Source organism: Myripristis murdjan, chromosome 4 (assembly GCF_902150065.1).
Source record: "Myripristis murdjan chromosome 4, fMyrMur1.1, whole genome shotgun sequence".
Classification (NCBI taxonomy): domain Eukaryota; kingdom Metazoa; phylum Chordata; class Actinopteri; order Holocentriformes; family Holocentridae; genus Myripristis; species Myripristis murdjan.
In genome coordinates this window covers 35,534,904-35,562,627 of record NC_043983.1, presented here as the reverse complement: position 1 = coordinate 35,562,627, position 27,724 = coordinate 35,534,904, and the positions used below count along the sequence as shown (strand labels likewise).

Sequence of the window (27,724 nt, the reverse complement as noted above, 5' to 3'; positions counted from 1 at the left end):
AAAACCCCTCCGAATTTCTGAGGTTAAAGTCATACATTTACAAGAAAAATTCTGAGATTTAAGTGGTAATTTTATGAGGAAAAATAGTTTCTTTTACTTTTTTTGTGTCAAAAAAAAAATCAAAGAACCAGATTCAGCGAAGTGAAGCCGTGAGGCTGCTGGACCGAAAAAACAAAGAAAAACAAAAACAAAAAGTATTTTTCCCAATTTTTTTCCCTCATAGATCTGTGAGATTATTCCTTGTAAATGTACCATTTTAATCTCAGAGAATATCTGAGTTTTTTTCTCAGAATATTACGCCCCTCCCCAGCTGCAGCGGCCCCAACACGCCGCCGTACGCCAGCTCGTCTTTTCCTTCCCGCTCTCAGTGACACGGTGTGTGTGTGTGCTGACTCTGCACAGTGAACTGGGAGCTGCAAGGCACACTGGAGATCTGCTGCTGGTGGAACTGGGACAGCAGCTGCTGATGGGAGGGACTGGTTTTTATTTTACACTCAAGTTCAGATTTGAGCTGAGAGGAGAATCACTGCGCTCAGCACAGGGGAGCAGCAGGTGTGTGTGTGTGTGTGTGTGTGTGTGTGTGTGTGTGTGTGTGTGTGTGTGTAAACACTCTGGTTGTCTGGGAGGAAACTCTCTGAGGGAAACAAACCTGGCAGAGAAAAACACTGAGCTGAGGAAGAGAGACTCTCCCTGCCCGCCGTGACGAGAGTTTGAAACCCTCACCGCCACGCGACAGGACGCCCGGAGAACCTCCAGGCCGTGAGTCAGGAGAACCACAGGAGAACCGCAGGAGAACCACAGGAGAACCACAGAAGGAGGTCAGGAGAACCTGCGGAGGGGGTGAGGGTGAGGATGGAGGCGGCCTCAGCGGCGCTGAGAGGCCAGGAGGCCGAGCGGCAGGAGAGAAGCTCCAACATGATCCGAGTGTTCATCAGCTCCACCTTCACAGGTCAGTCACCACCAGGGATTAGAGCTCCGCTAATCTCAGATTACCTCATCAGACCTCCTGTAACCTCAGATTAGTTCATTACAGATTAGGACTTCTAGGCTGCTGTGCGACTCCCCGCTCAGAACATTTCATCAGTTCAATTAAACTCAGAAACTGAGCTGTAATATGTCATTTCATAATTATGAAACACAGAAAATATATTTGCTTTCTAATTTTCCACCAGTGTTTATTGATTTTCTGGGAGCATAATTTTGCTGCACGTTTTCTCATTTCAATATATATCAGTGTATTTCAATGTATATCAGTATATTTTAGTATTTCAGTGGATTTCACTGTATTTCTGTGTTCCAGTGTATGTCAGTATATTTTGATATATGTCAGTGTATGTCAGTATATTTTGATATATTTCGGTGTATGTCAGTATATTTTGATATATTTCGGTGTATGTCAGTATATTTTGATATATTTTGGTGTCTGTCAGTATATTTCGGTGTATATCAGTATATTTTGATATATTTTGGTGTCTGTCAGTATATTTTGGTGTATGTCAGTGTATGTCAGTATATTTTGATATATGTCAGTGTATGTCAGTATATTTCGGTGTATGTCGGTGGATGTCAGTATATTTTGATATATTTCGCTGTATGTCAGTATATTTCGGTGTATGTCAGTGTATGTCAGTTGGGGTCGGGGTTGTTGCGTTGCTCTGCAGATATGAGCAGTGAGAGGAAAGCCTTGCTGGACAAAGCTTACCCAGAAGTCCATGCTTTCTGTCGGAGTCTGGGATTGGTGTTTGAGGTAAGTTCAACATTTCCAAGCTTTTCATAACATTTCTATAATAATCAATTATAATCTTTCCTGCTGAGATGCTGTTGCCGTCAGCAGCTGCAGACAAACCGCAGGTTTGGGTTTAGTTTTTAGTTGCTGGTCAGACTAAGAGATCATTCTGAAGACAATCTGGTTCCGCTAATCCACAATGAAAACAATTATTAGTCACAGCCCTAATTAAATGTACATTCCCACAATGATATGTTCATAATTACTACAATTATATATTTAAACATCAGATCAGTAATGCTGGATTGATCAGATTTATTGCGTCTGGACGCAGCCTCACAAACATTTACATTTTCTCCTGCATTTGAATTAAAGTAAAACTAATATTCTTCATTTTGCCCAGAGTGCATGTTTACTACTCCTGCACGTGATGGATCAGGCTAATCGATGGATCAGACTAATTGATGGATCAGGCTAATCGATGGGTCAGGCTAATTGATGGGTCAGGCTAATCGATGGGTCAGGCTAATTGATGGATCAGGCTAATCGATGGATCAGGCTAATTGATGGATCAGGCTAATCGATGGATCAGGCTAATTGATGGGTCAGGCTAATCGATGGGTCAGGCTAATTGATGGATCAGGCTAATCGATGGATCAGGCTAATTGATGGGTCAGGCTAATTGATGGGTGTGGCTGCTGTCTGCTGCAGGTCGTGGATCTGAGGTGGGGGATTCGTAACATAACCAGCGGGGACCACGAGGCCTCACAGCTGTTTGTGGATGAGATCGAAGCCTGCAGGAGGATTTCAGTCGGCCCGGCCTTCACTGTGAGTGAACGTCACTTCAGACTCAAATCCTGTTGCAGCTCAAGTTTGCTTTGGTGACTTGACTGGGAAAATGATGTTCTACCTGGATCAAGCACGAAACGCTAAATAATTGGGAGTTATGAATGAAGCAGCAAAAGCAAAGGTCAGCTCATTAGTTTGTTCTCAGCTGATGCCCAGGGCACATGTCAAAGGTAAAGCTAAGGCTGGACATGTCTCCACAAACCAGGATTAGCAAGTCAGCAGGATAACTTTAAAATGTGTCACTGGTATCTTCTGAAATTTTGTTCATCATTAGTGACCGTCATGAGGGACGACTGGCTCGTTGTCCTAATCCTGACCTTTTGTTTACAGATTCGGATCACCACTACATAGCATCATCTTTTCCGCAGTAATCTGGGTAACTTTCTAATCCTGGTTAGTGGAATCCCCCCTCTGGTTTCTCTCTAATGATGTTGGTTTTGTTGTTTCTGTTGTTGTTTCTTCTGTGTCTCGGCTCTCAAGGCTCTGCTGGGGAATCGGTATGGCCACCGAGCTCTGCCTCGTCTCGTCCCAGAGAAGCAGTTCGAGCTGCTTCTGTCCAAACTGCAGAAAAACCCTAAAGGCCTCAAGCTGCTCAACCAGTGGTTCTTGAAAGACAACAATGCTGACCCGCCCATGTACGTCCTTCAGCCAATCACGGCTCACTTCCCCCACTACAGCGACCTGCGGCCTGAGAGCGGGCCACAGCGCGACAACAACGTGGTTTCCTGGCGTTTCACAGAGACTCAGCTGCTGCAGCTCCTGCGCACCGCCGCCACCAAGGCCGAGGCAGACGGAGACATCACGGCCGAACAGAAACAACTCTTCTACAGATCCGGTTAGAACTGCAGAAAGTTATGGTTCACTTGTTGTCACAGATTTTGCTTTGCCTTTTCAGATTTGTTTGGTGAAATTTCTTGCTTCTGAATGTCTTCTTTTTAGATTGCTGAGTGCTCATTTTGGGCTGTCAGATAGATCGAAGTTGAGGTTTTTCTTTCCTTTGCTCTGTGAAGTTTGCTGGTGAAGTTGTGTGAAGCTCATCTGTTCAACATTTTCTTCCTCTCTTCTACAGTCACAGAGATCGAGATCGACCAGGGTTTGCGGAAGGAAGATGGTGAACCATCGGCCCTCCTCTTTGTCCGAGAGCTGCCCCGCCAGAGGGTGAGGGATGGTCCCAAACGCCTCGCCAAGTTTATGGACATTACTGCTGATGGCCTGTTGGACGCAGAGGCCCAGGAGCTTCTCACCGGTCTTAAGTCACGCCTCTACGCCACTTCACAAAAGATCCTCAACTTGCACTGCGTGGAGCTGAGCAAGGGAAGTATTGACCCCAAACGCAAGGAGCATGCTCAGTACCTGGAGAGCCTCTGCGAGCAGTTCGTCTCCCAGATGAAGGCCAGGATCAGCCGGGCGGTCGAGTCACCAGCTGTGGGGAAACAGAGGAGGCAATGGGGAAGCACTGAGGAAGAAAGGGAAGACGCCTCCTGCTGGGTGCTTGAGGAGGTTTGCCTCCACGCTGCTCTGAGTGCCGAGCGGTGTGCGGGGATGCGGGGCAGGGAAGGCCTTCTGGGGAAGCTCTGCCTGGCCATGTGGGAGTCGACCAACGCCCAGCATAGCCCACTGGTGGTGCACGGTGCCTCCGGTATGGGCAAGACGGCTCTGCTCTGCAAACTGGCCCAGGAGCTGCGTAATGTCCTGGATCCCCGGGCGGTCGTGGTGATCAGGTTGCTGTCCGCCTGTCACCCTCTGAGTCCTGACGTCGACCACGTCCTGCGCAGCGTCTGCTTCCAGATCTGTTTGGCTTGTGGTTTGACGCCTCCTCCCCCTCTGATTGCCAACACGCATGTGGAGCTTGTGAAATTCTTCCAGAACCTTCTCGTAAAAGTTTCCCAGCAAGGAAGCACTCTGCTCATCATCCTGGACTCGCTGGATCAGCTGTCTGACGAACATCACGCCCGCAGGCTGCACTGGCTGCCTGCCGACGTCCCGCCCAACGTCCACATGGTCGTCTCCACAGACACAGGCAGTCAGGAGTTTGCTAGCTTGCGGCTGAAGTTGGAGTCGTCAGGGAGTTTCTTTGAGGTGGAGAGTTTGTCAGCTGATGAGGGGAAACAGATCCTGGACTCCTCCCTGCGAGCCTCCCAGCGAACTTTGACCCCCGAGCAGAGCAACGCCGTGCTGAGGAGCTTCCAGCAGACCGGCAGTCCTCTCCACCTGAAACTGATTCTCGCTGCGGCCAAGCGCTGGACGTCCTTCACCCCGCTAACAGAGCTGTGCCTGGGCACCGACCCACAGGAAATGATGTCACTGCTCTTCCTGTCTCTGGAGGAGAAGCACGGGAAGAAGCTGGTGGGAGCTGCCTTGGGTTACATCGCCTTGGCGAGGTGAGACCCATTCAAACACAGAGTGATGGGTCGATCAAAATAAAAGTACACTGACACATAGTTCTGAACTGGTGATTCATGTTGAAACGGCAATACTACTCCTTCCAATAATAATAATAATGATAATAATACACTTTTATGAAATAGTTTACGAAGCAGAGTCCTGCACGGTTCCAGTTTAACAAACACATGTCTGACTTACTTGCGTATGAATCCTCCCTTTGGAAAAAAGCCAGACTGGGTAGAGCTGTTAAATCTGAGCCACAGTTTTCAGGAGTGGGTGGAACGTCCAGGCAGCACGTAGACGATTTGAGAAGGGACTGTTTTTTCCTCAAGACTTTAATAATCAGTGAGGTTAAACTGTCATACTGAGTTACCTCTGTAATAACACGTCGCTCTAAATTTTAGAGTGACGTGATATTACATTTTCACAGATTATAGACTTGACTTTATGTTTCCCAGATGTTATTAGATCATCAGCCGCTGCAGTGATCTGATCTGAGCATCACGTCTCCACAGGGAGGGGCTGCTGGAGGCTGAACTGCGCGATGTCTTGTCCCTGGATGATGATGTCATCGGCGAAGTGTACAGGTACTCCCTCCCACCGAACCCGTCGCTGATCCGGCTGCCCCCCCTCCTCTGGGCGCGGCTCAGATGGGACCTGGGAGAAAACCTGACGGAGAGCTGGGTCGATGGCGTCGCAATGCTCCGCCTCCAGAACCGGTAAACACCAACCGGATTAGATTAGATTAGACTAGATTATGTTAGAATATGTTAGATCAAAAGGTTTTGACACATCCAGAAACAAATATGCAGTATCCAGCACTCAGTAATGATGAGAGGAACCTGGAAATGATGATTATGATAATGTTAATAATAATAATACTAAACATTATTTATACAGAGCCCCTCTTAAACAGTTTACAGAGTGCTTTCTAATTAAAAGACAACCACAATATAAACATGTTGGAACATAGTACCAATGAAAACATATAGAAACAATGAAATTAAGAGGAGTAAAATAAATAAGTAAATAAATAAATAAATAAAACAAGCAAATGAATAAATATGATAGGATATGTTACGATAAATCAGGACGGGACAGGACACGTCACATTTTCCAAAATGGGTGGATGTTCCCTTTTTTGTATGTCAAAAATACATTAATATAATGTCTTGTTTAAACTCTGTGTGTGTGTGTGTTTGTGTGTGTGTGTGTGTGTGTGTGTGTGTGTGTGTGTGTGTGTGTGTGTTTGTGTGTGTGTGTGTGTGTGTGCAGGCAGCTGAGCGTGGCGGTGTCAGCTCGGTATCTGGCGGTGGAGCAGCGCGCTCGCCGCCTCGCCGTCCTGGCTGAGTACTTCCTGGGTCGCTGGTCCAACCGGCTGAAGCCCGTCGCCCTGCCGGCGCTGTCGCTGCTCCTGTCCGACAGAAAGGTGCCGTCGCCACGACGACCTGATGAGGCCTCAGGGCCGTAACACTAACCTCCACCCTGAGCACCAACCCACTGCAGACACTGAGCTTTTCAACTTTTTGACATAAAAATTAAAACTTAACAACACAGAATATCCGTCCAAAATATCAGCTGCTGAGAGCTCTGAGCCCCCAAAAATAAACGTTGTCAGCATGAAACTGGAGAAACACATCAGCTAACATTCTTCTTCTTCTTCTTCTTCTTCTTTGTAAAATGAACACAGTATTAAGATTTGGAATAAATGCCCTTCAGATGCAAAGGAATTTGTCCTGCTGAAATTAGAAGATAAACCAGTATGGACTGTGTGTGTGTGTGTGTGTGTGTGAGTGTGTGGCTCTTTATGTAATTTTCAGAAAAAAAGCAGTGAGAGGAGAGCCCTCATTGCAGTGCTGCAGAAGCTACAGTGAGGCAGATCATAATGCCTGGATCCTGTTGTAGGATCTCAGCAGAAAAGAGAAACCTGATCATTTTTAAATAAACATGACGGGTTTCACCGTGAGAGACCAGACAGACGCTCCACGTCTGCGACAGAAAAACATCAACAGCCCAAATATGGAAGTGATTTCCTGTTTGTTTGTTTGTTTGTTTGTTTGTTTGTTTGTTTGTTTGCCTGGTTTGCCAGGTCCCGCCCCAGCCCCTGTGGTTTGCTCCAGGATTGGCTAACGTCAGGAAGCTGCAGGAGCTGCCCTATCACCTGCTCCACGCCGGCCAGTGGGAGGAGCTACGGCAGGAAGTCATAGGTGAGTAGAGCGTCAAAGTCCCGCCCAACGCAGCGCCACGCAGCTTTACCTGTTAACGTGGAATTTGCTTTGTAGCTTCTGATGAGTTTCTTATTAATTTGTTTTTCTGAGAGAGAATGAGTGACTTAGCGCAGGTTTGAAAGGGTTAAAAAATGACATTGATCCAACATCACTGATCTGACATTCAGATTTATGTATTTAATCATTATAAATAATTTTCCTGTAATTTTTGGCTAATTGTCAGGTCTTTTATTTTGCAAAAGTCGCTCAGGTTTTCCAGCATTTAGTTATTTAGTTATTTTTCAAAGCAAAATAAAACCTGAATCTGCAGCCTTTTCTCTGAGGCCCCGCCCACTCTGCTCCTCCAGGTGTCATGTGCAGAAGTGTTTGTGTTGTGTGTCATGTGCAGATGTGTTTGTGTCGTGCAGATTTTCAGGTGTGTTTGTGTCATGTGCAGGTGTGATTGTGTCATGTGCAGAAGTGCAGGTGTGTTTGTGTCATGTGCAGGTGTGCAGATGTGTTTGTGTCATGTGCAGATGTGTTTGTGTCATGTGCAGATGTGCAGATGTGTTTGTGTCATGTGCAGGTGTGCAGATGTGTTTGTGTCATGTGCAGAAGTGCAGATGTGTTTGTGTCACGTGCAGATGTGTTTGTGTCATGTGCAGATGTGCAGATGTGTTTGTGTCATGTGCAGTTGTGCAGGTGTGTTTGTGTCATGTGCAGATGTGTTTGTGTTGTATGTCATGTGCAGATGTGTTTGTGTCATGCAGATGTGCAGGTGTGTTTGTGTCATGTGCAAGTGTGCAGGTGTATTCGTGTCATGTGCAGGTGTGTTTATGTCATGTGCAGATGTGCAGGTGTGTTTGTATCATGTGCAGGTGTGTTTGTGTCATGTGCAGATGTGCAGGTGTGTTTGTGTCATGTGCAGATGTGCAGGTGTGTTTGTGTCATGTGCGGATGCGCAGGTGTGTTTGTGTCATGCGCAGATGCGCAGGTGTGTTTGTGTCATGTGCAGGTGTGTTTGTGTCATGTGCAGGTGTATTTGTGTCATGTGCAGATGCGCAGGTGTGTTTGTGTCATGTGTTCCAGGCAGCGCTGAGTGGCTCTTCTGTAAGAGCAGGGTGTGCGGGGTGGCCAGTGTGATCCGGGACCTGGACCAGTGCTCCCAGTACATGGACTGCACTGAGACCCGGCTGGTGCGGGACGTCCTGCTGCTGATCAAACCCAGCCTGGACTTCCTGGACGGGCACATGGGTCGGCTCTGCCTCTGCTCATTTCAGATCCAAGCTGCATGTTGATAAACTGATGTGTGTTTTCCATCCCGACGCTGCGTGTTTCTTCCAGTTAATTTTTTTCTGGTCAGAGTGGAAAAGCCTCTCAAGCAATAATCAGGATTATTTTAGTCGTTTAATAAACTTTAAATCTTTTTCTGGATTTATGAATGCTTTAGTGTATCAACTGCGAAAAGTAAAGCCAAAGTGTGAAAAATTAATCCAAACTCTGATGGGAAGTGATTAGAGCCACAACTGGTGTGTTCAAATGTTGTATGGAGGATGTTGTATTTCCTGTAAAGCCCTCTGAGACAAATTTGTAATTTGTGATTCTGGGCTATATAAATAAATAAAATTGAAAATTGAATTGAAAAATGTCCTCCTCAGTCTGACCAGCAGAAAAAAACAACAACTAATTATTAAATTGATAAAGATATGAAGGAAGACAGCCTGGGTGTCTCAGTGAAGCTGGAGTCAGACTGTGGTTGGTGTTTTTATGTAAGAATTGACTAAAATCATTCATCAGTTATCAAAATTAAACAAGATTATTTTCCTGTTGAATGACTAATTGATTAATTGACTAATTGTTTCAGCACGACACACAAACTCTTCACTGAAACCCGAAATAATACAAACAATAAAGATGATGATAATAATGATTAATAATAGTACTGGAGAATTTCATAAAAATATATGAACATGACAATCAACAAAATAATCTCAAAATCTGAAAATAAACGTCTAAACCTCCCTTTCCAGATATGTGTCTCTTCTACACTGAACTGTTGGGCCGCCTGCTCTCCCTGGCCCCGCCCTTCCCCGCTGTGATTGGCAGGCTGTGCAGCCAATGTGAGGAGTGGTTGTTGACGTGTCCGGAGCCTGTCCTCGTGCCCAAGTGCAGCTTCCTGCAGCCTCCAGGGGGGGCGCTGCAGCACACGCTGAGCGCACCGCAGGGAGGCCAGAGCCACGCCGCCGGTCAGTTTCACCGCATCAGATCAGATCACATGACATCACATGTCGTCACATGACATGACATCACATGACATCAGAAGATCACACGCTGAATCCTGTGGCGACACCAGGACAGTGTAATTGGCAGATAATCCACCTGCAAGAATAGCCTGTGTGTGTCCGCCTGCAGGGGGCGCCGCAGAGGCACATGAGACAGTCTGGGCTGCTGGGTTGAAACCACGCGTCTGTCCTTAACCAGCTCGTCCAATCAGATAAAGGAACCAAACTGTTAGCACAGAGAGCTAAAGTAACTACCGAAATAAAGGACTAACACCATTGATTGATAATTTATCAATCTAGAAATTGCCTTTTCTCCTCCAAAGTTTCTTCTAAATGATTGAATTATTCTAACATAGTTGTGTGTGTGTGTGTGTGTGTGTGTGTGTGTGTGTCTGTGTAGGTGTTCTCTGCCTGGATGTGGGTGAGGAGGCGGAGCTTCTGGTTGCCGGCTTGGACGATGGCGTGGTGATAACCTGGAGCCTTGCTGACCTGCAGCTCACACACACACTGCTGGGACACACAGGTGGCTCTGTGTGTCTGTCTGTGTGTGTGTGTGTGTGTCTATACAGTGATAATAAATGTTGCTGTTGTTATGAAATGCTTCAGAAGATAAAGAAAAACAAAAATGGGAGCGGTAAGTCTCATTAGACAACATGGAGTGCAAACTGACGACCACATGTGGATTTCTACGTTTAGATGACAGCCCCTCTGGCTGCTACTGAGGCGTACAAACACCTGGTTTACAGGTAAATATACACATGTACAAAATGGTAAAAGTATAAATCAATATGTTATCACACTAACAAGTGGATTATTGGAGTGTGACATTGTAATTGTGGTTGCTGAGAACTTAGCTGTTAGAAACCTATTTTTTAAAATTACATCAATCACTTTCAGTTCATAAAATGTTTGCAAAAGAGTAACACTAACACACTACTAAACATCAAATATTGATAATTAAAACAAGGCTAAGTCCAGAGTAGCGATCACAGTTCACAGTGTTTTAAATGAAAGTTCTGTTCAGTGTGAAGGTGGTCTCAGCTGTGTGAAGAACATGGGTTCTTCGGTTAGTGGAGAGGTTCTAATAAGAACCAGTGTGTCTCATTTTCCGTGTGTGAGTGTGTGTGTGTGTGTGTGTGTGTGTGTGTGTGTGCGCGCGCACACCTTTGTTCTACAGCTGCAGTTCTGTCTGTCAAAGTGATTGACAGTTCCGTCCACTGCCTGTCATTGGCTGCTGACGGCTCTCTGAGGGGGTGGAGCCTCCTGACTGGCAGACAGCTGTTCTGCATAGAGGAGGCGGTGCCTATTGACTCCTCCCCCTCCTCAGTACACCTCCACCTGAGTGACGACAAACACCTGGTCTACGTTTCCACGAGGACACAAGTAATACTGCTACGACTAGCACTACTGCTACTGCTACTACTACTTCCGCTACTACTACTAGTACTACTGCTACTACTGCTACTAGTTGCTGTTAAACAGAGATTGAACTGCCACATCACTCCTCCTCCCTTTCCTCCAGCCGCTGGTTTCCATTCATTCCACTACGATATGAACATGAACTTTCAGAGCCTTCACACTTTCTTCACTCCAGTTTTCCATCAGCCCAATAAAGTCCTCCACATGAGTTTTCCTAAAAGCAGCAGCACTGTTGTGTTTTCAGGACTTTTTCAAACCGAAACGCTCCCTCCTCCTCCTCCGCCAGGCAAAATAGTCCCCGGGGAAACGTTTTGCTTTCCACAGCCAATGATCAGCTGTGTGGTTTCTGAATGTTGAGGACTTTGTTCGCCGCACAAGCAGAACATTATAAGGCGGCTGCTTCAACCACAAACTCACATTTTGATTCTATGTGGTGAAATCTTTAGTTCCCTGCAGGATTTGATAAATGGTTTGATGATGTAGAATGCGAGGGGCAGTTGTCTGAAGTGCTGCTGCTCAGACTGAGGTGTTGTTGTCCTGCAGGTGAAGGCCTGGCAGCTGGACAGAGCAGAGCTGCTCTTCAGCTTCAGCGACACCGGATCTGTCATCCTGGGAGTTCTGGAGGGGGCGGTGTTTTCTCTGTGGGACTGTGATCTGGTCAGGATATCCCAGCCTCCTGACGGGACCAAGACAGCTGAGAGCCGTCTGGAGAACTCGGAGAGAGGCGTGACCCCTGTGAGCTGCGTCACATTACCACGACGTGGGAAACTTTTCATGGTCTCAAAAGAAGGCCTCCTCTACCAGGTATGCCGATGATACTGCCTCCTATCTGAGGCAATGATCTTCCTCCTGATGACAAACTGATCCCCAACCTACAACTGAGGACATTTTATTTTGGAGTGGAATGTGAAGTTCTCATTGTCATTTTAATGTTGATGAAGTTTTACCTCCATCTGGCCCTTGAAGCTTGTCAGCACTTCCCTTTTTAACCACTAAAACAATATGACCTCCTGTGAGAAAATGATCATTCTCAGCTTGATCCCTGGAAAACTTTCCTCTGCAGATGAAATGCATGATCAGTTTGTTGTGATTGTTTGCAGATTTCCAGGACGGGGAGACAAACGGTGATCGAGTTTCCTCTGGTTCCTTCCCTGCTCATGGTTACTGAGGATGAAAGAATCCTGTTGGCAGGTAGGACTGGGCTGCAGGCTTAGCTAACACGCAGGTAAACATGTTGGCAGGTACACGCCGAGTCATTGGACTCCCCACGAGCCCCCCGACAGAATATTTCTATGTGCTTTTATCAAGCCTCGTCCTTTGTACAGATGTGTTAGGTGTGATGTGACTGTGCACGTGTGTGTGTGTGTGTGTGTGTGTGTGTGTGTGTGTGTGTGTGTGTGTGTCTCCGCCGCCTGCAGCCTGCGAGAGGACGTTGCACCTGTTCAACGTGGAGAGCGAGTCGCTGGACAGATTCCTGGACCTGCAGCACGACGAGGCCGTCCTGTCCGCCTGCGTCTCGCCGGACAGCCGGCTGCTCGTCTCCGGAGCCGCAGACCAGATCATACGAGTGAGAACCAAACTACCACATGATCACACAATGAGCCAATTAATCAATTAGCCAAACAACAGAAAATTAATAGATTATAATTATGATACCCTTGAATGGTTTAGTCATTTCCTCAGTAAAAATGATCACCAACATGCTCAGACTGTCTTCCTTTTCTCTGGTCATCTTTATCAAATAAATAGTTTTGGGTTTTTTGGTTGCTGGTCAGACTGAGGAAGACGTTTGAACTGATCACTTTGGGTTCTGATTTCTCCCATCAGGCTGTGATTTTATATGCAGTTTTAGCCCCAAAGTTTCTGGAATAATCTTCCCTGACCAGTTTGATTTGCTGAACTGTAAGCAACTTCTTAAGACTCATTTTTATAACTGAGACCTTCCATAGATCTCTATCGATGATCTTTGATTTTTTTTGTTTTGTTTTAGAAAGTGGTATATAAATAAAGCTTTACTTACCTACTTACTTATTTTCACATTTTAGACATTTATTGATTCCTCAGTAAATGAAAAAACAACCATTAGATGAAGTGACAGTGAAAATGTTGTTAGTTATGTTGATGATGTCAGCAGAAGACATCGTCATGTACAATCCAGTAGATTAATGGTAATTGTGTGCCTGCCAGGTGTGGTCGGTGACGACAGGTGTGCTGCTGGACAGTCTGAGTGGGACGGATGCTCCCGTCTCCTCTCTCGCCCTGTCAGGCGGCTTCATAGTTTCGGCGTCGACCGTGGCTTCCTGCGTCCGGCTGTGGAGTCTGAAGTACGACACCCGACACAAACCCAAAGCCCACATCCCCGCCGGCTGCTGCCACGCCACCGTCACCAGAGACTGTGACTCGGTTTACTACGTCAGACAGGAGGACCAGACCGAGGTCGTCAGCTGGAACAACCACACAGGTCAGAGGCTGGCAGGCGCTTAAGGCTCATTTATGCTCAGCATTAAATCCAGATTCAGACAGAGTCTTCTGTCCGTTCTCTGTGTTCATGTCCTCAGTATTTGTGCAGGTTTTCAGGAAGCTTACAGATACAGACCAAACAGAGCGGCAGCACCGCAAATCATGAGGGTAGCACAGCCGATAGTTCAAGAGAGACCAGACTATGAGCCTCTTGGCCCCCCATGGCCCCAGTATGACACCCCTGTTTTAGGGGTTTACAGTGACGGAGCTTTATGTTCGTATAAAGAATGTGTGTTTTTCCTCTGATATCGATTGCTATGTTTATTTAGAGTCCTAAATCACAGTGTACAGTCTCTGTGGCTTTACAGGCCTGCAGGTTTACTGAAACAAAACAGGATGACACCTTCATAGAGGGCAAGAATAAACCCCCAGATGGTGCAAGGGAAAAAGGAAAGAAATCTTGAGAAACACCTCAAACATGCCTTTTCTACCAAAAAAAAAAACTCTGGTTCTCCAAGTGGTTTAGTTCAAGATTCTTGGAACTAATGTACAAACTCACAAACCAGTTTTTGGAGTAGAAGCTTTGCATTGTTGATGATGGGCATGACCACGGTGTCGTGGTGACGTTGTTTTGTTGCTTCTGTTCACATGTGGTTACTTGTAAAAACAGATTTTTTACATATAAATTCGAGTACCTTAGAGTTGAGTTTGGGATAAAAGAGAAAAAAAACAAAGTGACATTGTAATACACACAGCACTTTATATTTGTTTGAGTGTCCAGAGGTAAAATTAAACTTCTGTGTGCAGGTTCTCCATCAGACCGGCTGGCGGTACCTGCAGAGGTTTGCTGTCTGGAGTTAGCGCAGCACAAACGCCTGCTGTTGTGTGGCCTGAAGACCGGTACCGTCCTCATCTATCCACTCGCCATGCCCCAGGAGACGCTCTGCATCCCACCGCCGGAGAGCCTCCCCAAGGTGCTGTGCCTGGCCGTCGGCCCGCAGGAGAGGCGGCTGGCGGTGGCGTATGAGGACGCGGTGTGTCTGTTTGAGATCACGTCCAGAGACAGCTTCCCGGCGGTGGAGGGGCCGCTGCAGAAGTTCACCCCGTCACTGCTCCACGCCCAGGTCTCCTCTATGGCGCTGATGGCCGACCGCAGGCTGGTGTACGGGACAGGCTGTGGGAACGTGGAGCTCCACGACTTCAGGAGCAGCAGCAGTTCATCCCTGGAGCCGCACTGCAGCAAGGTGACCTGTGTGACTGCAGGAAACTGGGGGAACCACGTCCTGGTGGGCTCCGAGGACGCCGTGCAGAGGCTGTGGGCGCTGAACCCGCTGGCTCTGGATCACACCATGGAGTACAAGGTCAGAGAAACATAAAGAGAAATATGCTATTCCTGTTAATTATATTTATACTCAAGCAGTGGAGCAGCAGTAGTGAGGAAGGTCCCATTGCTTCCTGTATGTCTGTGGACGTTCTTAGCCATCCAGGTCCTGGTTCTTCATAGAGTCACAGGTCTTTTTTTTACAGGTCATAATTTAAATCAAGTATGTGTTTTACTCCTAATGCATGCTGGGATAGGCTCCAGATACTCCTTACTGATGTTTTCTTGTTAATTTAATGACCATTCACTTCATTCTGCTGTCAACCTTATTCTGGATATGAGCATCATATGAGTGATTAGAATATTAAAAATACTGTAACTTCATGGCATTTTGAGTTAAAATGAGATTGTATATTTGTGTATTCTTTTGATGGCACTATTATCAAAATATATTTACAGCTGTTCAAATTTAGGCGTACTTTTTTGTTTTGGCTATGCAATAAATTTTGTCCTTAGCCACCCATCTGACACCAAGCCATGGCCCTGACCCTCCTTGTTCTGTTGTTGTCCTGTTGGTGCTGCAGGGTTTTGTGTTTGAGGGCGTCCTGTCCGCCGCCTTCTCCGAGAGCGACCAGTTTGTCTTCACGGGATCTCAGGACAGGACGGTCAAAGTCTGGGACGTTGCAAGTGGTAGGTACAGACTGCTGGACGCGCCCACACTGAGGACACTATTTTATTGACCTGAGCTCCTGGTCTGCAGAGCATGGTGCAGGTCATTCAGTGTCCAAGTTCACTTTTACTATTTACAGTGGAAAAAAGGCTGAGCTGCTCCAGGCTTCTGGCTCTAAAGGCTTGTACTGAGTCTCTTCATTAATCCTGGCTGTGTTTTGGGCGTAACATGCAGTGAACCAATCAGAGCGCTGTCTCCCGTCCCCTCTAACAGCCAGGTGTGTCACACCTTGGTGGGCTGCTGTTCTAATGGAGGATTCTCCAGGTAAGAAGGAAGGCTTCTCTGCAGAGGAAACGGATCTGCTCGTGCGCTTTCACTCGGTGCACGAGCAGATCCGTGGAACAAGCAGAGCGGATGCTCACCGGCGCCCCCTATGTGCCACCATTACTGTCTTGTAGAGTTCTCAAATTCTGCCCAAACCCAACCCTACCTGTCCCTACCTGACATTTTCGGGTAGGGTAGGACCTAAAATGTATGTGAATTGGTCGGGTAGGGTAGGGCTTCGGGTTCTGGTTCTGTGGTGAAGCTGCCTTTCACCAACTATTATGTCCGTTCTCTCACTGCTAAATAATGGCGAATTTGGCGATCTTTTTTTTTTCCCTCTCCTTTCGTTTTTTTTTGGGGGCTTTATCGGGCTGTCGGGCCTAAAGTTCGGCTAATTAGTAGGGTAGGGCCTCGGGCTGGCCCAGTATGGCCCAGGTGGGGTAGGGTCTTAATTTTCAGGCCCGATGAGAACTCTACTGTCTTGATAATGAGCTTCAGATGCAGCACTGACTTCAGAGCTGCTGTTTGTTGCTCAGTCACTTTCAGCCTCAAGACAGCATCGCAGCAACACTGCAGCTGATATTAAAAGCAACACACCCATGGAGCTCAGAGGGACACAAGAGACTTTGTTACATAGGAGTTAGTTAGGTAAGGCAGCTGCCACACCTTGGAATCAGGTTTGTACATACAATCTGACTCAGTCTGACTCAATCTGACTCATCCATGCTGATTTGTCTATGACAAGAAAAATGACCTCCAATTGGTCCATAATTTGCCAGTTAGTGAATACGAGAGTCAGTGAGTAAACTTGTTTGTTCCTCCATGATTTTCCACCGTAACAACTGTAACAAATCAATTCCAACATGTTACTGAAGACTGAAATCAGCCACGTGGTTGGGCCTTTTTTGGGACTGGCATCTATTGCCCCAAAGGCATCAACACATGATGCTTTGGCGGTGTGTGTGTGTGTGTGTGTGTGTGTGTGTGTGTGTGTTTGTGTGTGTGTCTCTTGTTTAGGCAATCTGCTGTACGTGCAGTATGTCTACGCTCCCGTCATGAAGATGGTGACCTATAGGAATGGCTTTGTGGCGCTATCGCAGCAGGGCTTTGTTATCAAGGAGGTGTTCCGCTGTCCCGAGCACGTCAGCCTGGATTACAACCCTCTGAGGAACGTCAGGGCTCAGTACCGGGTCACCTCCAGGGAGAAGGACCAGCCTGGAACCGAAACCTCCATGTCCAACCTGCAGGACTACAATCCTGCCCAGTTCAACCTCGGCTTCATGCTCAAGACCAAACCCTCCACCTCCTGTCACATTCTGTAGAGCTCCGGTCCCCGAACCACAATCTGGGGACCTCCAGGAGACACTGAGAGCTTTCCAGGGATCCTTGAGGGGATTCCAGGGCATTTTTAGGGGGTTAAAGGGTCATTTGAGGAGGTTCCAGGGATTCCTGAAAGGGTTCCTTGGGTCCTTGAGGTAGGACTGGTCTATATGGCCGATTAAATATCACGATATCACTGAACAAATGCCTTGATATCGATAGTAGGCGCTTTCGAATCAAGTAGTTCTGGGGACTTTTTTGAGAGAATTGCTTGGGACAAAATATCAAAATATCAATATATCATGATACTTCCTCTTGTGACATATTATTTGATATACTGCAAGAAAACTCAGTTTTGTAGGCATTAGAATTTGCTTTGGATTATTTCTGATGATATTTTATATCTGATTAATTCATAAAAAATTAACTGCTAAATCTTAAACAAACATATTTATCTTTAAATGTATGGGTTTAGAGAGACTGAGGTGCAGAGCAACGAGAGCGTCGTGATAAATAGAAGCTGTTTTTAGGTTCGTTCACTGGAACTGAGGTGCCGTTCGGTTTTTGTACAACAATTTACTACCATAAATAATAGAGACTTTTCTGTTTTAATTTAATAGCATTTAATAGTTCATAGAAATTATATGTAGGCAGCAATATCAGAGGTGGTATTTTATTCATTCATTCACTCATTCATTCATTTCACTTTCACGTGAAATTTGTCAAATCTTTATATAAATATTCACTTTGTCAGATTTTCACAGTGAACGGAAGGCAGACTTTGGTTCTTTCTCTGGAACTCTCAGGCTGTTTGGCTAAACGACAACAGCAAGATAACCGAACAATTAAAAAGCAACTACCCAACTGAAATGTTTAAATTCACAGTGTGAACGGAGCCCATCTCACTCTGTGTGCTCCCCATTCAGACTGATTTGATCTCATCAGTCTGATCTCATCTGATCTCATCAATCTGATCTGATCTGATCTGATCTGGCGTCAGTTTTCTGATTGGTCACTCGTCTGAGAAGTCGGTGAAAGCAGGAAGCCAGTAGCTGTCTTTCCGGTCCAGGTCTCTTCTCATGATGTTTCGTTTCCTCTGTTCCTGGACATTCTTTATTCTGGAGATCTGAGCGGCGGCCAGGCAGATCATACACACCTGCACAAGGAAACACACACCAACCAGTTTAATCAAGTCCAACACAGGAAGAGTTTCCCCTCCTAAACAAGAACACAGTAACATATATGCTGATGACACTAGCCTGGAAGTAAAGCATCATGCGGAAGTGCTGGTAAAGTTTGATAATATGCCGATAACACCGTCCTTTTATTAAATATCACATATCAGTTATACCCCGGCCTCCTCTGTTATTAGTAGCCTAAGCTTGAAGTTATACAGAAAACCTGCCATGACATTTCTGTGCTTGTTTTGTGTATTTGTTCTGGAATGTTTGGGAATTCCTGCTGTCTGGGTTACACAGAGATGTTCCACCTTCAGGAACGTGTTTCCACCTCCAGGTGGCGAAGTAGAGGCTAAAACTGGGCTACACAGAGTCAAATGAACAGCAGTCAATGGGACTTTTCCAGAAAATCCGCTCTCTAAATGATTTTTTTTTTTTTTTTTTTACTGATGTGCTGATGTAAGTGATTTAGGTCATCAGAATAAAATTAAGACAGTTTCATAACCAGTTAACTTGTAGTTGCTTTAAGTATTTCATAAAGTCAATAATTGTGCCTTTGTTTTGTTTGTGCTGTAGTTTTGCACTCGACTCCGTTGTAAAGTCTTTCCAGCCCAGAGAACAAATTTATCGTCAGAAAGCTAGACTGAGAGGAATCTGCTGTCTCCTCGTTTGTCTCGTTTGTTTTTTCATTTCTCATTTTTCCACTTTCTCTCAATCTTTTAGAATCAAATGGAGAAGATCAACATGGAGCGCTGTTCTCTTTTCTAAAAACTAAAAACTTTTACTACCACTGCATTTTAAATCACACCCTTTTTTTTTTTTTTTTTTTTTTTTACTTTGTTCTGCTATAAAGCGACCAGACGTCCCAGTTTGTCCAGGATCATCTTGGTTTCAAGATGGGTGTCCCGAGTCCCGACAAATATCTGCACTAAAATCCCTGCTTTGCAACATTCACTACCAAAGTGTCCACGTTGCTCACTATTTCATGCCTGCAATTTGAATTGGACCGGCACATATTATTAAGCCAAAATGTCTAGCGTTTTCTGCTGAATCTGATGATGCCAGCGTCCAAACAGCTGCAGAAACAGCTGGCAGAGAGTTCAATGTGTCAGTCTGTGTACACATGCGGTTCACTTTCGGGTCCTGGTTTTGGTCCCGCTTATCTGCTGTCCCTGTGGCGGTGTTACCTCGAGCAGCAGCAGGCCGGCGGTCAGGCCGCCCACCAGCATCAGGTTGTGTTTTGTCCACCAGATGATTTTGTCCAGGCAGCCGACGGTGAAGACGTCCTGCCTGGCCGAGCTCTGGTCCTGCTGCTGCACCCCGTAACCACACATGGTGTTCAGGACTGTCTGCACACACACACACACACACACACAGGATGTGAGTATTGTAGTTAAGATCCATCTTCATTTCTGATGTAAAGATTGCCAAAAAAAACAAAAGTGTGAAAATTATGGGAATTTTTTTCAAGTGAGTATCAGATTTTCTGTCCTTTTTTATGAAAAATAACAATTTATTCATCTGAATATGAGAGAAAACGGCATGTAAACGTGAACATATTTTGCAGTGTAGTGCTCACTGTTACTGCTGAGTATTTTGGTGTGAGAAGCAGCTCAGGACGTTCATCACCTCCTACAGAAAATAACATTTTAGACCCTGGTGCATATCCTGGTTTAGGCTCGAGGTCAGGATCTTTATCAAAGTTTTAATTGGCCAGCTTCTTCTACTTCTTCTTCTGCTTCTGCTTCTTCTTCTTAAAGCCGAAAAACACCAAAATGGGCAGGCACAGAAAATGACACTTGCTGATCTCAAGGTGGTGCTATAATAATCAAGTTTATGTTTTCACAGTTAACCAGGCTAACAACTCCCATAGACATCAAGGGCCCTATCTTGTGCCACCCGCTACCCGCTGCCACTACCCGCTACCCGCAAATTGCGGATTTAGGAACTTCCGCTATCCCTAAAGTTTGGGCTGTTATGAGAGCGCGCCCAGGCGGCTTCAATGCGCGCCCCGACGGAGCCTCGCCACGCACACGGTCGGACTGATACCGGGACGCCGCCGGAATGGACTGAGTATATTACTCATATAGACTGTTTAGAGGAAAGACTGTTTTAATTGGACACTTACGCCAGCACGTTTTATTGTTTTATCATAAGCCAGCAGCTGTGCTATATTTTTATTTTTAATATTTTATTTGCCCAATCTACCTTGTCAATAAATTAGTTTACACATAGTTCCACCTCTGCCTCTTGTGTGTGTGTGGTGTGACCCGGGGATTTTACTCAATCAGTACAACCTTGTGACACGTCCACTTGGACACATGTGGCTCCATCTCCCGAATTAACTCGCCTATAATATAATATATAATATGTATATAGCCAACTTGCTTTAGCCTCAGTAGAAGCCCTGAGAAAATCTACCTCCCTCTCTCCATCGCGGGTTTAGGATTTAGGATTTAGGATAGCGCATCCTGCCCTTAAAGGCAATGGCACCTGGCACACTGATTGGTTTAACTGGCGTAACGCCCAAAACACGCCTATTCATAATATAGCGGGTAGCGCAGGTGTTTTGCGGATAGCGGGAGGTGCACAAGATAGCAACTTTTATGGGGGAACGCCTCTTCCTAAATCCTAAATCCGCAAATAGCGGGTTTAGGGAGTCTGGCGCAAGATAGGGCCCCAAGTCTTCATGCTAAGCTAACAGGAAATCCTACCGATAGGAACTGAACCACTGGATGTCCAGAGGTGAAGATGGAGTCCAACATCATGTTGGGAAAAGTGGATTTTTCCCAAAATGTTGGAATTTTCCTTTGAGTTATTGGCATTTGGAGCTGGTCTTGTTGTCGTGTTGTCGACTGTGTGACAGAAGTGGGTTTGAGTTTTGCGTGTCTGAGGTTCCTGAACCTGGACTGACCTGGTTGCTGAGCAGGATGCAGCAGGAGAAGGGAACGCCGCAGGCCTCCAGGCTCGGGTTGGAGTCTGAACAGTCGAAGTAAACGTTCTTTGACCAGTCCTTATAGCTCTGCACACCACAGCACTGGAACTGCAACACACACACACACACACACACACATTAACGACACAGACACACACTCAGACACACACGCTTTAACAGCACAACACTCTGACATGCATTTCATTTCCACTGGTAGAAGAAAACAGTTCACACGACTCCAGGACGTTTTGGCCTCTTCACCTTCTTCTGGATGAAGTCGATGACGTTCTCCAGGTCCTGGTCCTCCCTGTAGCCGACCACCGCCTTCATCATCAGCTTCTCCGTCCTCCCCATCACCTGAGCCACAGCAGCGTCAGACAGCAGCTCACACACACACACACACACACACACACACACACACACACACATGTGCAACCTGCTGGAACCTATTATCCAACACTAGCTCTCATTTGTTTAGCTTCACATCATTCAGTAATTATTTAGAATAAGGTAGGTAATGTGTTCTGTGATGGACATGTGTAAAGTGCTGCGGGTCACCTGGTCAGTGAACAGGTAGCTCACCACGGCTGCAGCGACCTGGAGCAGCAGCACGGCCACCAGGATGCCTAGAAACTGGAGACGCAAACAGGAGTCGGCTTTGACCTTTGACCTTCTTGTAATGTTGGTGAAGTTACTGAGGTTATCCTGCTGGGTCCATATTCCAGAAATGTCCCAACTTACAAATCCTTTTTTAACTGTCTGGTAACCATGGTAACCAGGGCTCAGACCTGTAGGCATTACAGGTGAGCAACTCCTAAGTCAGTGCTCCTAACTTAACCTAACCTGGACAAAAGAAAAGTCTATTAAACATCCTAACTGCTAAAATGTAAAGAAAAAACTTTCCAATCAGCCCCTCCTCCAAGCCCCTCCCACCTGTCATTCAGCCCCTCCTCCAAGCCCCTCCCACCTGTCATTCAGCCCCTCCTCCAAGCACTTCCCACCTGTCATTCAGCCCCTCCTGCAAGCCCCTCCCACCTGACAATCAGCCCCTCCTCCAAGCCCCTCCCACCTGTCATTCAGCCCCTCCTGCAAGCCCCTCCCACCTGACAATCAGCCCCTCCTCCAAGCCCCTCCCAGGTAAGACAGGGTGGGTTTGACCTCAGTATGACCTCTGTGTGACCTCTGTGTGACCCCGTGTGACCTCGGTGATGTCATACCGCCCTCAGCAGGCAGGTGGCGTTACGCAGCGCACCGAAACATCCCAGGAACGTGATGAAGAACATGAGAGAGCCGACGATGATCAGCAGCAGGGCGGGGTCTACTGTCAGGGTGTCCACCACATCTACACACACACACACACACACAGCTTTCAGCAGTCAGCATCAGGACAGATTTACTTAATTTGATCACAGCTCTGAACAAAATTGCCAGTATTTCTTAAAAAAAATTAAAAACCACTATTTTGGAAGCAACTTATTTTTTTGGAAGTGTAAAGTCTCATCTACAAACAAACAAACAAACAAAACATTAAACATAAAAGAAATATTCTCTAAAAACAAAAGTAAATGCTACTAAATATAATAAACACAATTCGAAAATATTTAAAAAAAAATGTTATCAATTACAATTTATATATACACCATACAGTCAATCACGTATAGCAAAGACAAAAAAATCACAACTATGTAAAATATTTTAAAAGTATTTAAAGTGGCCAATGTGGGGATAGTTTTGATTTTTTTTTGTTTTTTTTAAGACATAAAGCAAATTTCCCTCATGTTTCATCGGGTTAAACTGGCCACAATAAACTAATCAATAAATATTATAATGTTAATAAAGAACATCAGTACATATGGATGCACTGATGTTGTGATGAGAATTAAGTGAACTGCCAGTTTTACACTGATTTGGTTCAACATTGTATTGTTATTATTTTTAATTAAGTTCAGTCGTTAATAACCACCATGTGAACAGAGGCCTGGCCTGTTCATGTATTTCTAACCATAATTATTGTTTGTCAGGTTTGATGACATTACGGTTGCCATGACAACACCTGATCCACCTGTTAATGGTTTGTATCTGGTGTGTAACCAGAGCAACAGCAGAGTGGGTTTGAATTTTGTTTTCATCTCTTCACTTTAGGAATGAGGTGCAAATACACACGCACACACACACACAAACTTTGTGCTCCTGACCTTTCTCCTTGGCAGCTTTGGCGTAAATCCCCACCGCTGTGAGGATGGCGCTCACCACCTGAACACACAAACACAGACCAGATTTAACATCATGTGACCCACCGAGCAGATGACATCATCTGTTCATTAAAAAAAAAAAAAAAAAAAAAATCTGGCTTCTGGTCACCAAACTACTGCGGCGTAAATCACATAGCCGGGAGAGGAGGGAAATATTCTGAGAAAAAAAGTTTGAATTTTGGAGATTAAAATCATAAATTGATGAGAAACAAACTCAACGAATCAGCAGATTGTTTTCTTCTGAATCGGCCCAAGTCACAGCAACGTCTTCAGAGTCCAGATGCTGAGGAGGAGGTTGTGACCCCCCGCCCCCCACACACACCCCCATCTGCAATTCATGCTGTAACCAACCAAGTGAGGGGGGAATACTTTTATTCCAGTGATTCCTGTTTGTCCTGACATCCTGCCAACTCAAAGTTACAGTCAAACTATTATTTAGAGGTAACTTGCAGAGTCTGTGTGTGCAGGTTCCAGGCAGACTGTGCAGTCTGGGTCTCATCACCCTGAGGCTGAAAAAGTGTATATTTACACACACACACACACACTCAATTTCCACTTTATCACCTCCACCTGTACAATCTAATCTAATCTAATCTAATCCAGGCCAGCTGTTGTGCCATAAAGTTTCCTCTCCTGCTGCCTATAATGCTCAGCTTGTCTTGTTGTCACGGTAACAGAGGTGTTCATTCACTTCTATGTTTGGCATTGAGCTCATAGTTAGTGCTGCTGTTGGACTGGACTGTTTCCACTATTCTGTCCCCCCTCATTGTATAAAAATAGGGAGGACAGAAAATCAGAAACCCCTCTCAGTATAATGCAGTCCAGTAGCAGACCTGCAAACTACAACCTCAGGAATAAACACAGAATTAAAGTGACACATTCTGCACCATGTCAGCACAAACTGAACTTTATATTAAAAGGCAGAATTGATGGCAGAGCTGCTGTCAGACTGGACCGCTGGAGCTGAGGCAGGGACACTGAGTACATAGATGTATTTGTGGGAAGGTTTTGAACAGCCACAGTCCTGACATTTTTTTAACTAACATGGTGCTGTTTTCACTCCAGTGGAAAAGTATAAAGTCTCTGTAACTGGGATGAGCATCCCGCCCTCATCATGTGGGGGAGAAACCCCCCATATTTAATATTTTCAAACAGAACAACAAGGCTGTGGATTGTTATGATATAATTATAGATGAAATTAGTTAGCAGTGATTCCCTTCTCCTGTATGTTTGATATTAACACTCAAATAATTTGTAATTTGATAGAAAACAGGCATTTTCTTTCAAAAAATTAGACAAAATGATATCCTGTCACCTGTTCTGACAAAAGGACTGTAAATCTCACCTGCCTGAGGTGTGTGAGCCTATAAAACCTGTGAATCAGTAATAATTAATATGATGATAGCCTGTTATGAAGCTGTTAGCAGCCCGGAGCCTCTGTCTGATCAAACGATCTGCGGGTTGAAACGTGGAGCCGAGGCTCAGACCTGAGAAACTCACCCAGAAGACGTAGCAGCAGACGAACAAAGTGTACTTGATGGCTCGGTATCCTCTCATGTCGGTAGTTTAGTGAGACATGTAGGACTGTGAGGAGTGTGTGTGTGTCTGTGTGTGTGTGTGTGTGTGTGTGTGTGTGTGTGTGTTGCTGCTGACATGACTGCAGGAAGCCCGGCTGCCTGTGAGGCGTGTGGCGGCCTGCAGGACGCATTCCTCCGCCGGGACGAGCCCACGGAGTAAACATGTTGAGCTCCTCCAGCCTGACAGCTGCTCGCTTTCCTCATCACTTCCTCCCTGCTGTTACCTGGCCGTCGTCCCACCTGGACGGCACGCCTCACCCACCTGAGTGGCCAGCAGGGCGGCGCTCCTCTCTCTGAGGCCCTTCTCAGCATGTCTTCTCTTTATCCCTGTTTCATCTGTGGGTTTCTTCCTTTCTGTGTTTCTGTAAACTTGCGGGTCTGGAAAACCTCGGAGAGTGTAAACAGTAATTTGGTTGTTGAGATAAACCTAAACCAGCGGCTGGAGGAAAGGGAGGAGGAGTGATGTGGCAGCTCTGAAACCCCACTGCTCGCTTTGGGAGGAGATCAGGGGAACGTTCTGGAGAGGAACCTCTGGACATGCAGAGGAACCATGACGGAGCTTTAAACTTGAAACACCAGCACCTTCAAACTTGATTCCAGAATTTCCTTGTTCCCAGCAGCTGATCTGCCTTGTTTAGACTTGTTCCCATCAACATTCCTGAAAAACTGACCTGGAAACTTTCCTGTTTTATAATCATTATTCCTGTGACTCCTGTCTTTTATTTTACATCATGTTTCTTCAGCCCTTGGTCTGTTCTGACCTCGTGATGTTCACAGCTCTTCATCACCGTCAGTGTGTCAGCAGATGAAGTCCTTGGTGGCTGTGTGATAATCTGTCCGGCTCCCAGCTCAGCACCATCAGAGGGAGCAGCTAATCTGATCTGAGCTCAGCAGATGATATGCTGACATCTGCTGGCCACAAACACACACACACACACACACACACACACACACACACCCCAACAGAGTTTTTTAAAAAACATCCAGGATGTGTGTTTCAGATGCTGGCAAGTTGATTTTTTCACTTACAACTCCCATAGACTTCAAGTCTTTATGCTAAGCTAACAGAAAATGCTACCCATAGCAACTGAACCACTGGACGTCCAGAGGAGAAGATGGTGTCCAACATCTGGTCTTAGTCTGGGGAAGAGGGGAAAGGGGAATTGACTAAAACTCTGGAAAATTCCCTTTAACATAACTGGGATATGGACCATCGTCTCACAACAACAGCCTCACATCAGAGCCGTCCTGATACACCAATAAAATGTGTATTACTACTAACAATGAATGAGTGATAATTAACTTTATTTACACGGCGCTTTTCAGAATAAAACAACAGGAATCATGAAAATGTTCATCATGAAGAAAAAAGAACAACATCAATAAAACAGTAAATAAAACAAAACAGTAATAAAATGTAACAATCAAAAATTAAAATGATAAAACAAATTCTGTGGGAAGGTAAAGATAAAAAGATCAAGGCTATAAAAGTGAGTTTTAATCTTAAAGGTTGCTCCAGATTAAGGAACCAGCAGGAGGCATTCGAGGACCTCGGGGCATAACGGCACCTGAGGGTCACAACTAGAACTCGGGCCCAAACCGTTCCAGTTTATTTTAAAATCAACGGTAAAAGCAGCAGGCAGGAGGTGTGAGGACAGGTGTGCTCACCTGCATGTTGGACTGACTGAAGTGAGGAAAGTGAGGAGAGACTTTTGCTGCTGGGGAAAAGTGAGTTGCCGTCTCGTTGCTCTGAAATAAAAGCATCAGCAACGGAATCAACAGAAATGTTGATAAAAACACAACGAGGGACTCAAAGTGAAGCTGCTGCAGGTTCAAACACAGAGAGGGAACCTGGCAATCTGTAATCTGAGGGACCTGGGAGAGATTATTAAAGGGTGTGGTGTGTTTTCAGGTAAGAACTGGGGACGTGTGAAAGGTTTCAGGTTGGGAAACAGGTACTGGGTGGAGCGTCAGGTGAGTCAGTTACCTGCTGGCTCCGCCCACTTCCCTGTGTGGCACTGGCACAGTGTTTCTGTGCTCTGACAGAGGACTGGATTAAATATTCTGCATGCCTGTGGTTTCCGACCAGCCGTCACTGTCTGACATAGAAACATAAGAATGTAATCTGGTGAGGACATCACCAATCAATCAATATTTTATTTCAGGAGAACTCAACTCAAAACATCGTCTTCCATGTTTCTCAAAGACGTGACGTGAAAAAGGCGACGACGTGACGTCAGTTCTTAGTGTGTGCAGGTTTGAAAGGGTTAAACTGTGTGTTGAGCAACATGTTTAAAATAATCATATAAACTTAATATTTATTTCAGCACAAAGCTGTGCCAGTCACTGTCGAGCTCTGTGATTGGCTGTTGGTCTGACAGGAGCGCTTCATCTGTAATGATGAAGATGATGATGATGATGATGTCACAGGAGACAACTTTCCCCTTTCTGCTTCCTCTTTGCTTCCTTGATAGATAGATAGATAGATAGATAGATAGATAGATAGATATACTTTATTGATCCCAACCAGGGAAATTCTGGTGTTCCAGCAGCAACAGTAGAAACAATAAAGTTAACTAAAAAAAGAATAAAGGCTAAAAATATACAATAGAGACTATAAAGACTAAAGACTCAAAAAATACAATAAGGGCTAACCTAAGGAAAGGAGATACGAGATGTGAAAATATACATATGGAATGAGTATGACAATATACAGATGGTGCTGAAGTATATGCATGATTGTATAGATTGTATAGATAAGGAGAGTTAGTATGAAACCAGGAGACTAAGAACCAAGTGGCAGAACCTGAACGCCCGGG

At 45.5% G+C, this 27,724-nt stretch overlaps 2 protein-coding genes across 2 annotated transcripts; one reads left to right on the top strand and one right to left on the bottom strand.

Annotated features, from left to right (window-relative positions):
• Nucleotides 1-852: 852 nt before the first annotated feature.
• nwd1 (NACHT and WD repeat domain containing 1) lies at nt 853-17,940 on the top strand. Its single transcript, XM_030048804.1, has 21 exons — nt 853-949; nt 1,662-1,747; nt 2,438-2,554; nt 3,056-3,410; nt 3,645-4,000; nt 4,037-4,956; nt 5,476-5,679; nt 6,236-6,389; nt 7,050-7,167; nt 8,257-8,421; nt 9,198-9,413; nt 9,850-9,972; nt 10,627-10,832; nt 11,412-11,672; nt 11,969-12,059; nt 12,287-12,435; nt 13,056-13,336; nt 14,021-14,034; nt 14,148-14,689; nt 15,234-15,339; nt 16,661-17,940. The coding sequence occupies exons 1-21, from the start codon at nt 853-855 to the stop codon at nt 16,963-16,965; spliced, it is 4,866 nt and encodes a 1,621-aa protein (XP_029904664.1). The 3' UTR covers nt 16,966-17,940.
• Nucleotides 17,939-24,911, bottom strand: LOC115358355 (tetraspanin-33). The gene is made up of 8 exons (XM_030050302.1): nt 24,829-24,911; nt 23,272-23,329; nt 22,294-22,418; nt 21,635-21,709; nt 21,338-21,433; nt 21,056-21,184; nt 19,329-19,490; nt 17,939-18,119 (listed from the first exon to the last, which is right to left on the bottom strand). Exons 1-8 carry the CDS (start codon nt 24,883-24,885, stop codon nt 17,976-17,978), a joined length of 846 nt encoding a protein of 281 aa, XP_029906162.1. The 5' UTR covers nt 24,886-24,911; the 3' UTR covers nt 17,939-17,975.
• Nucleotides 24,912-27,724: the final 2,813 nt, after the last annotated feature.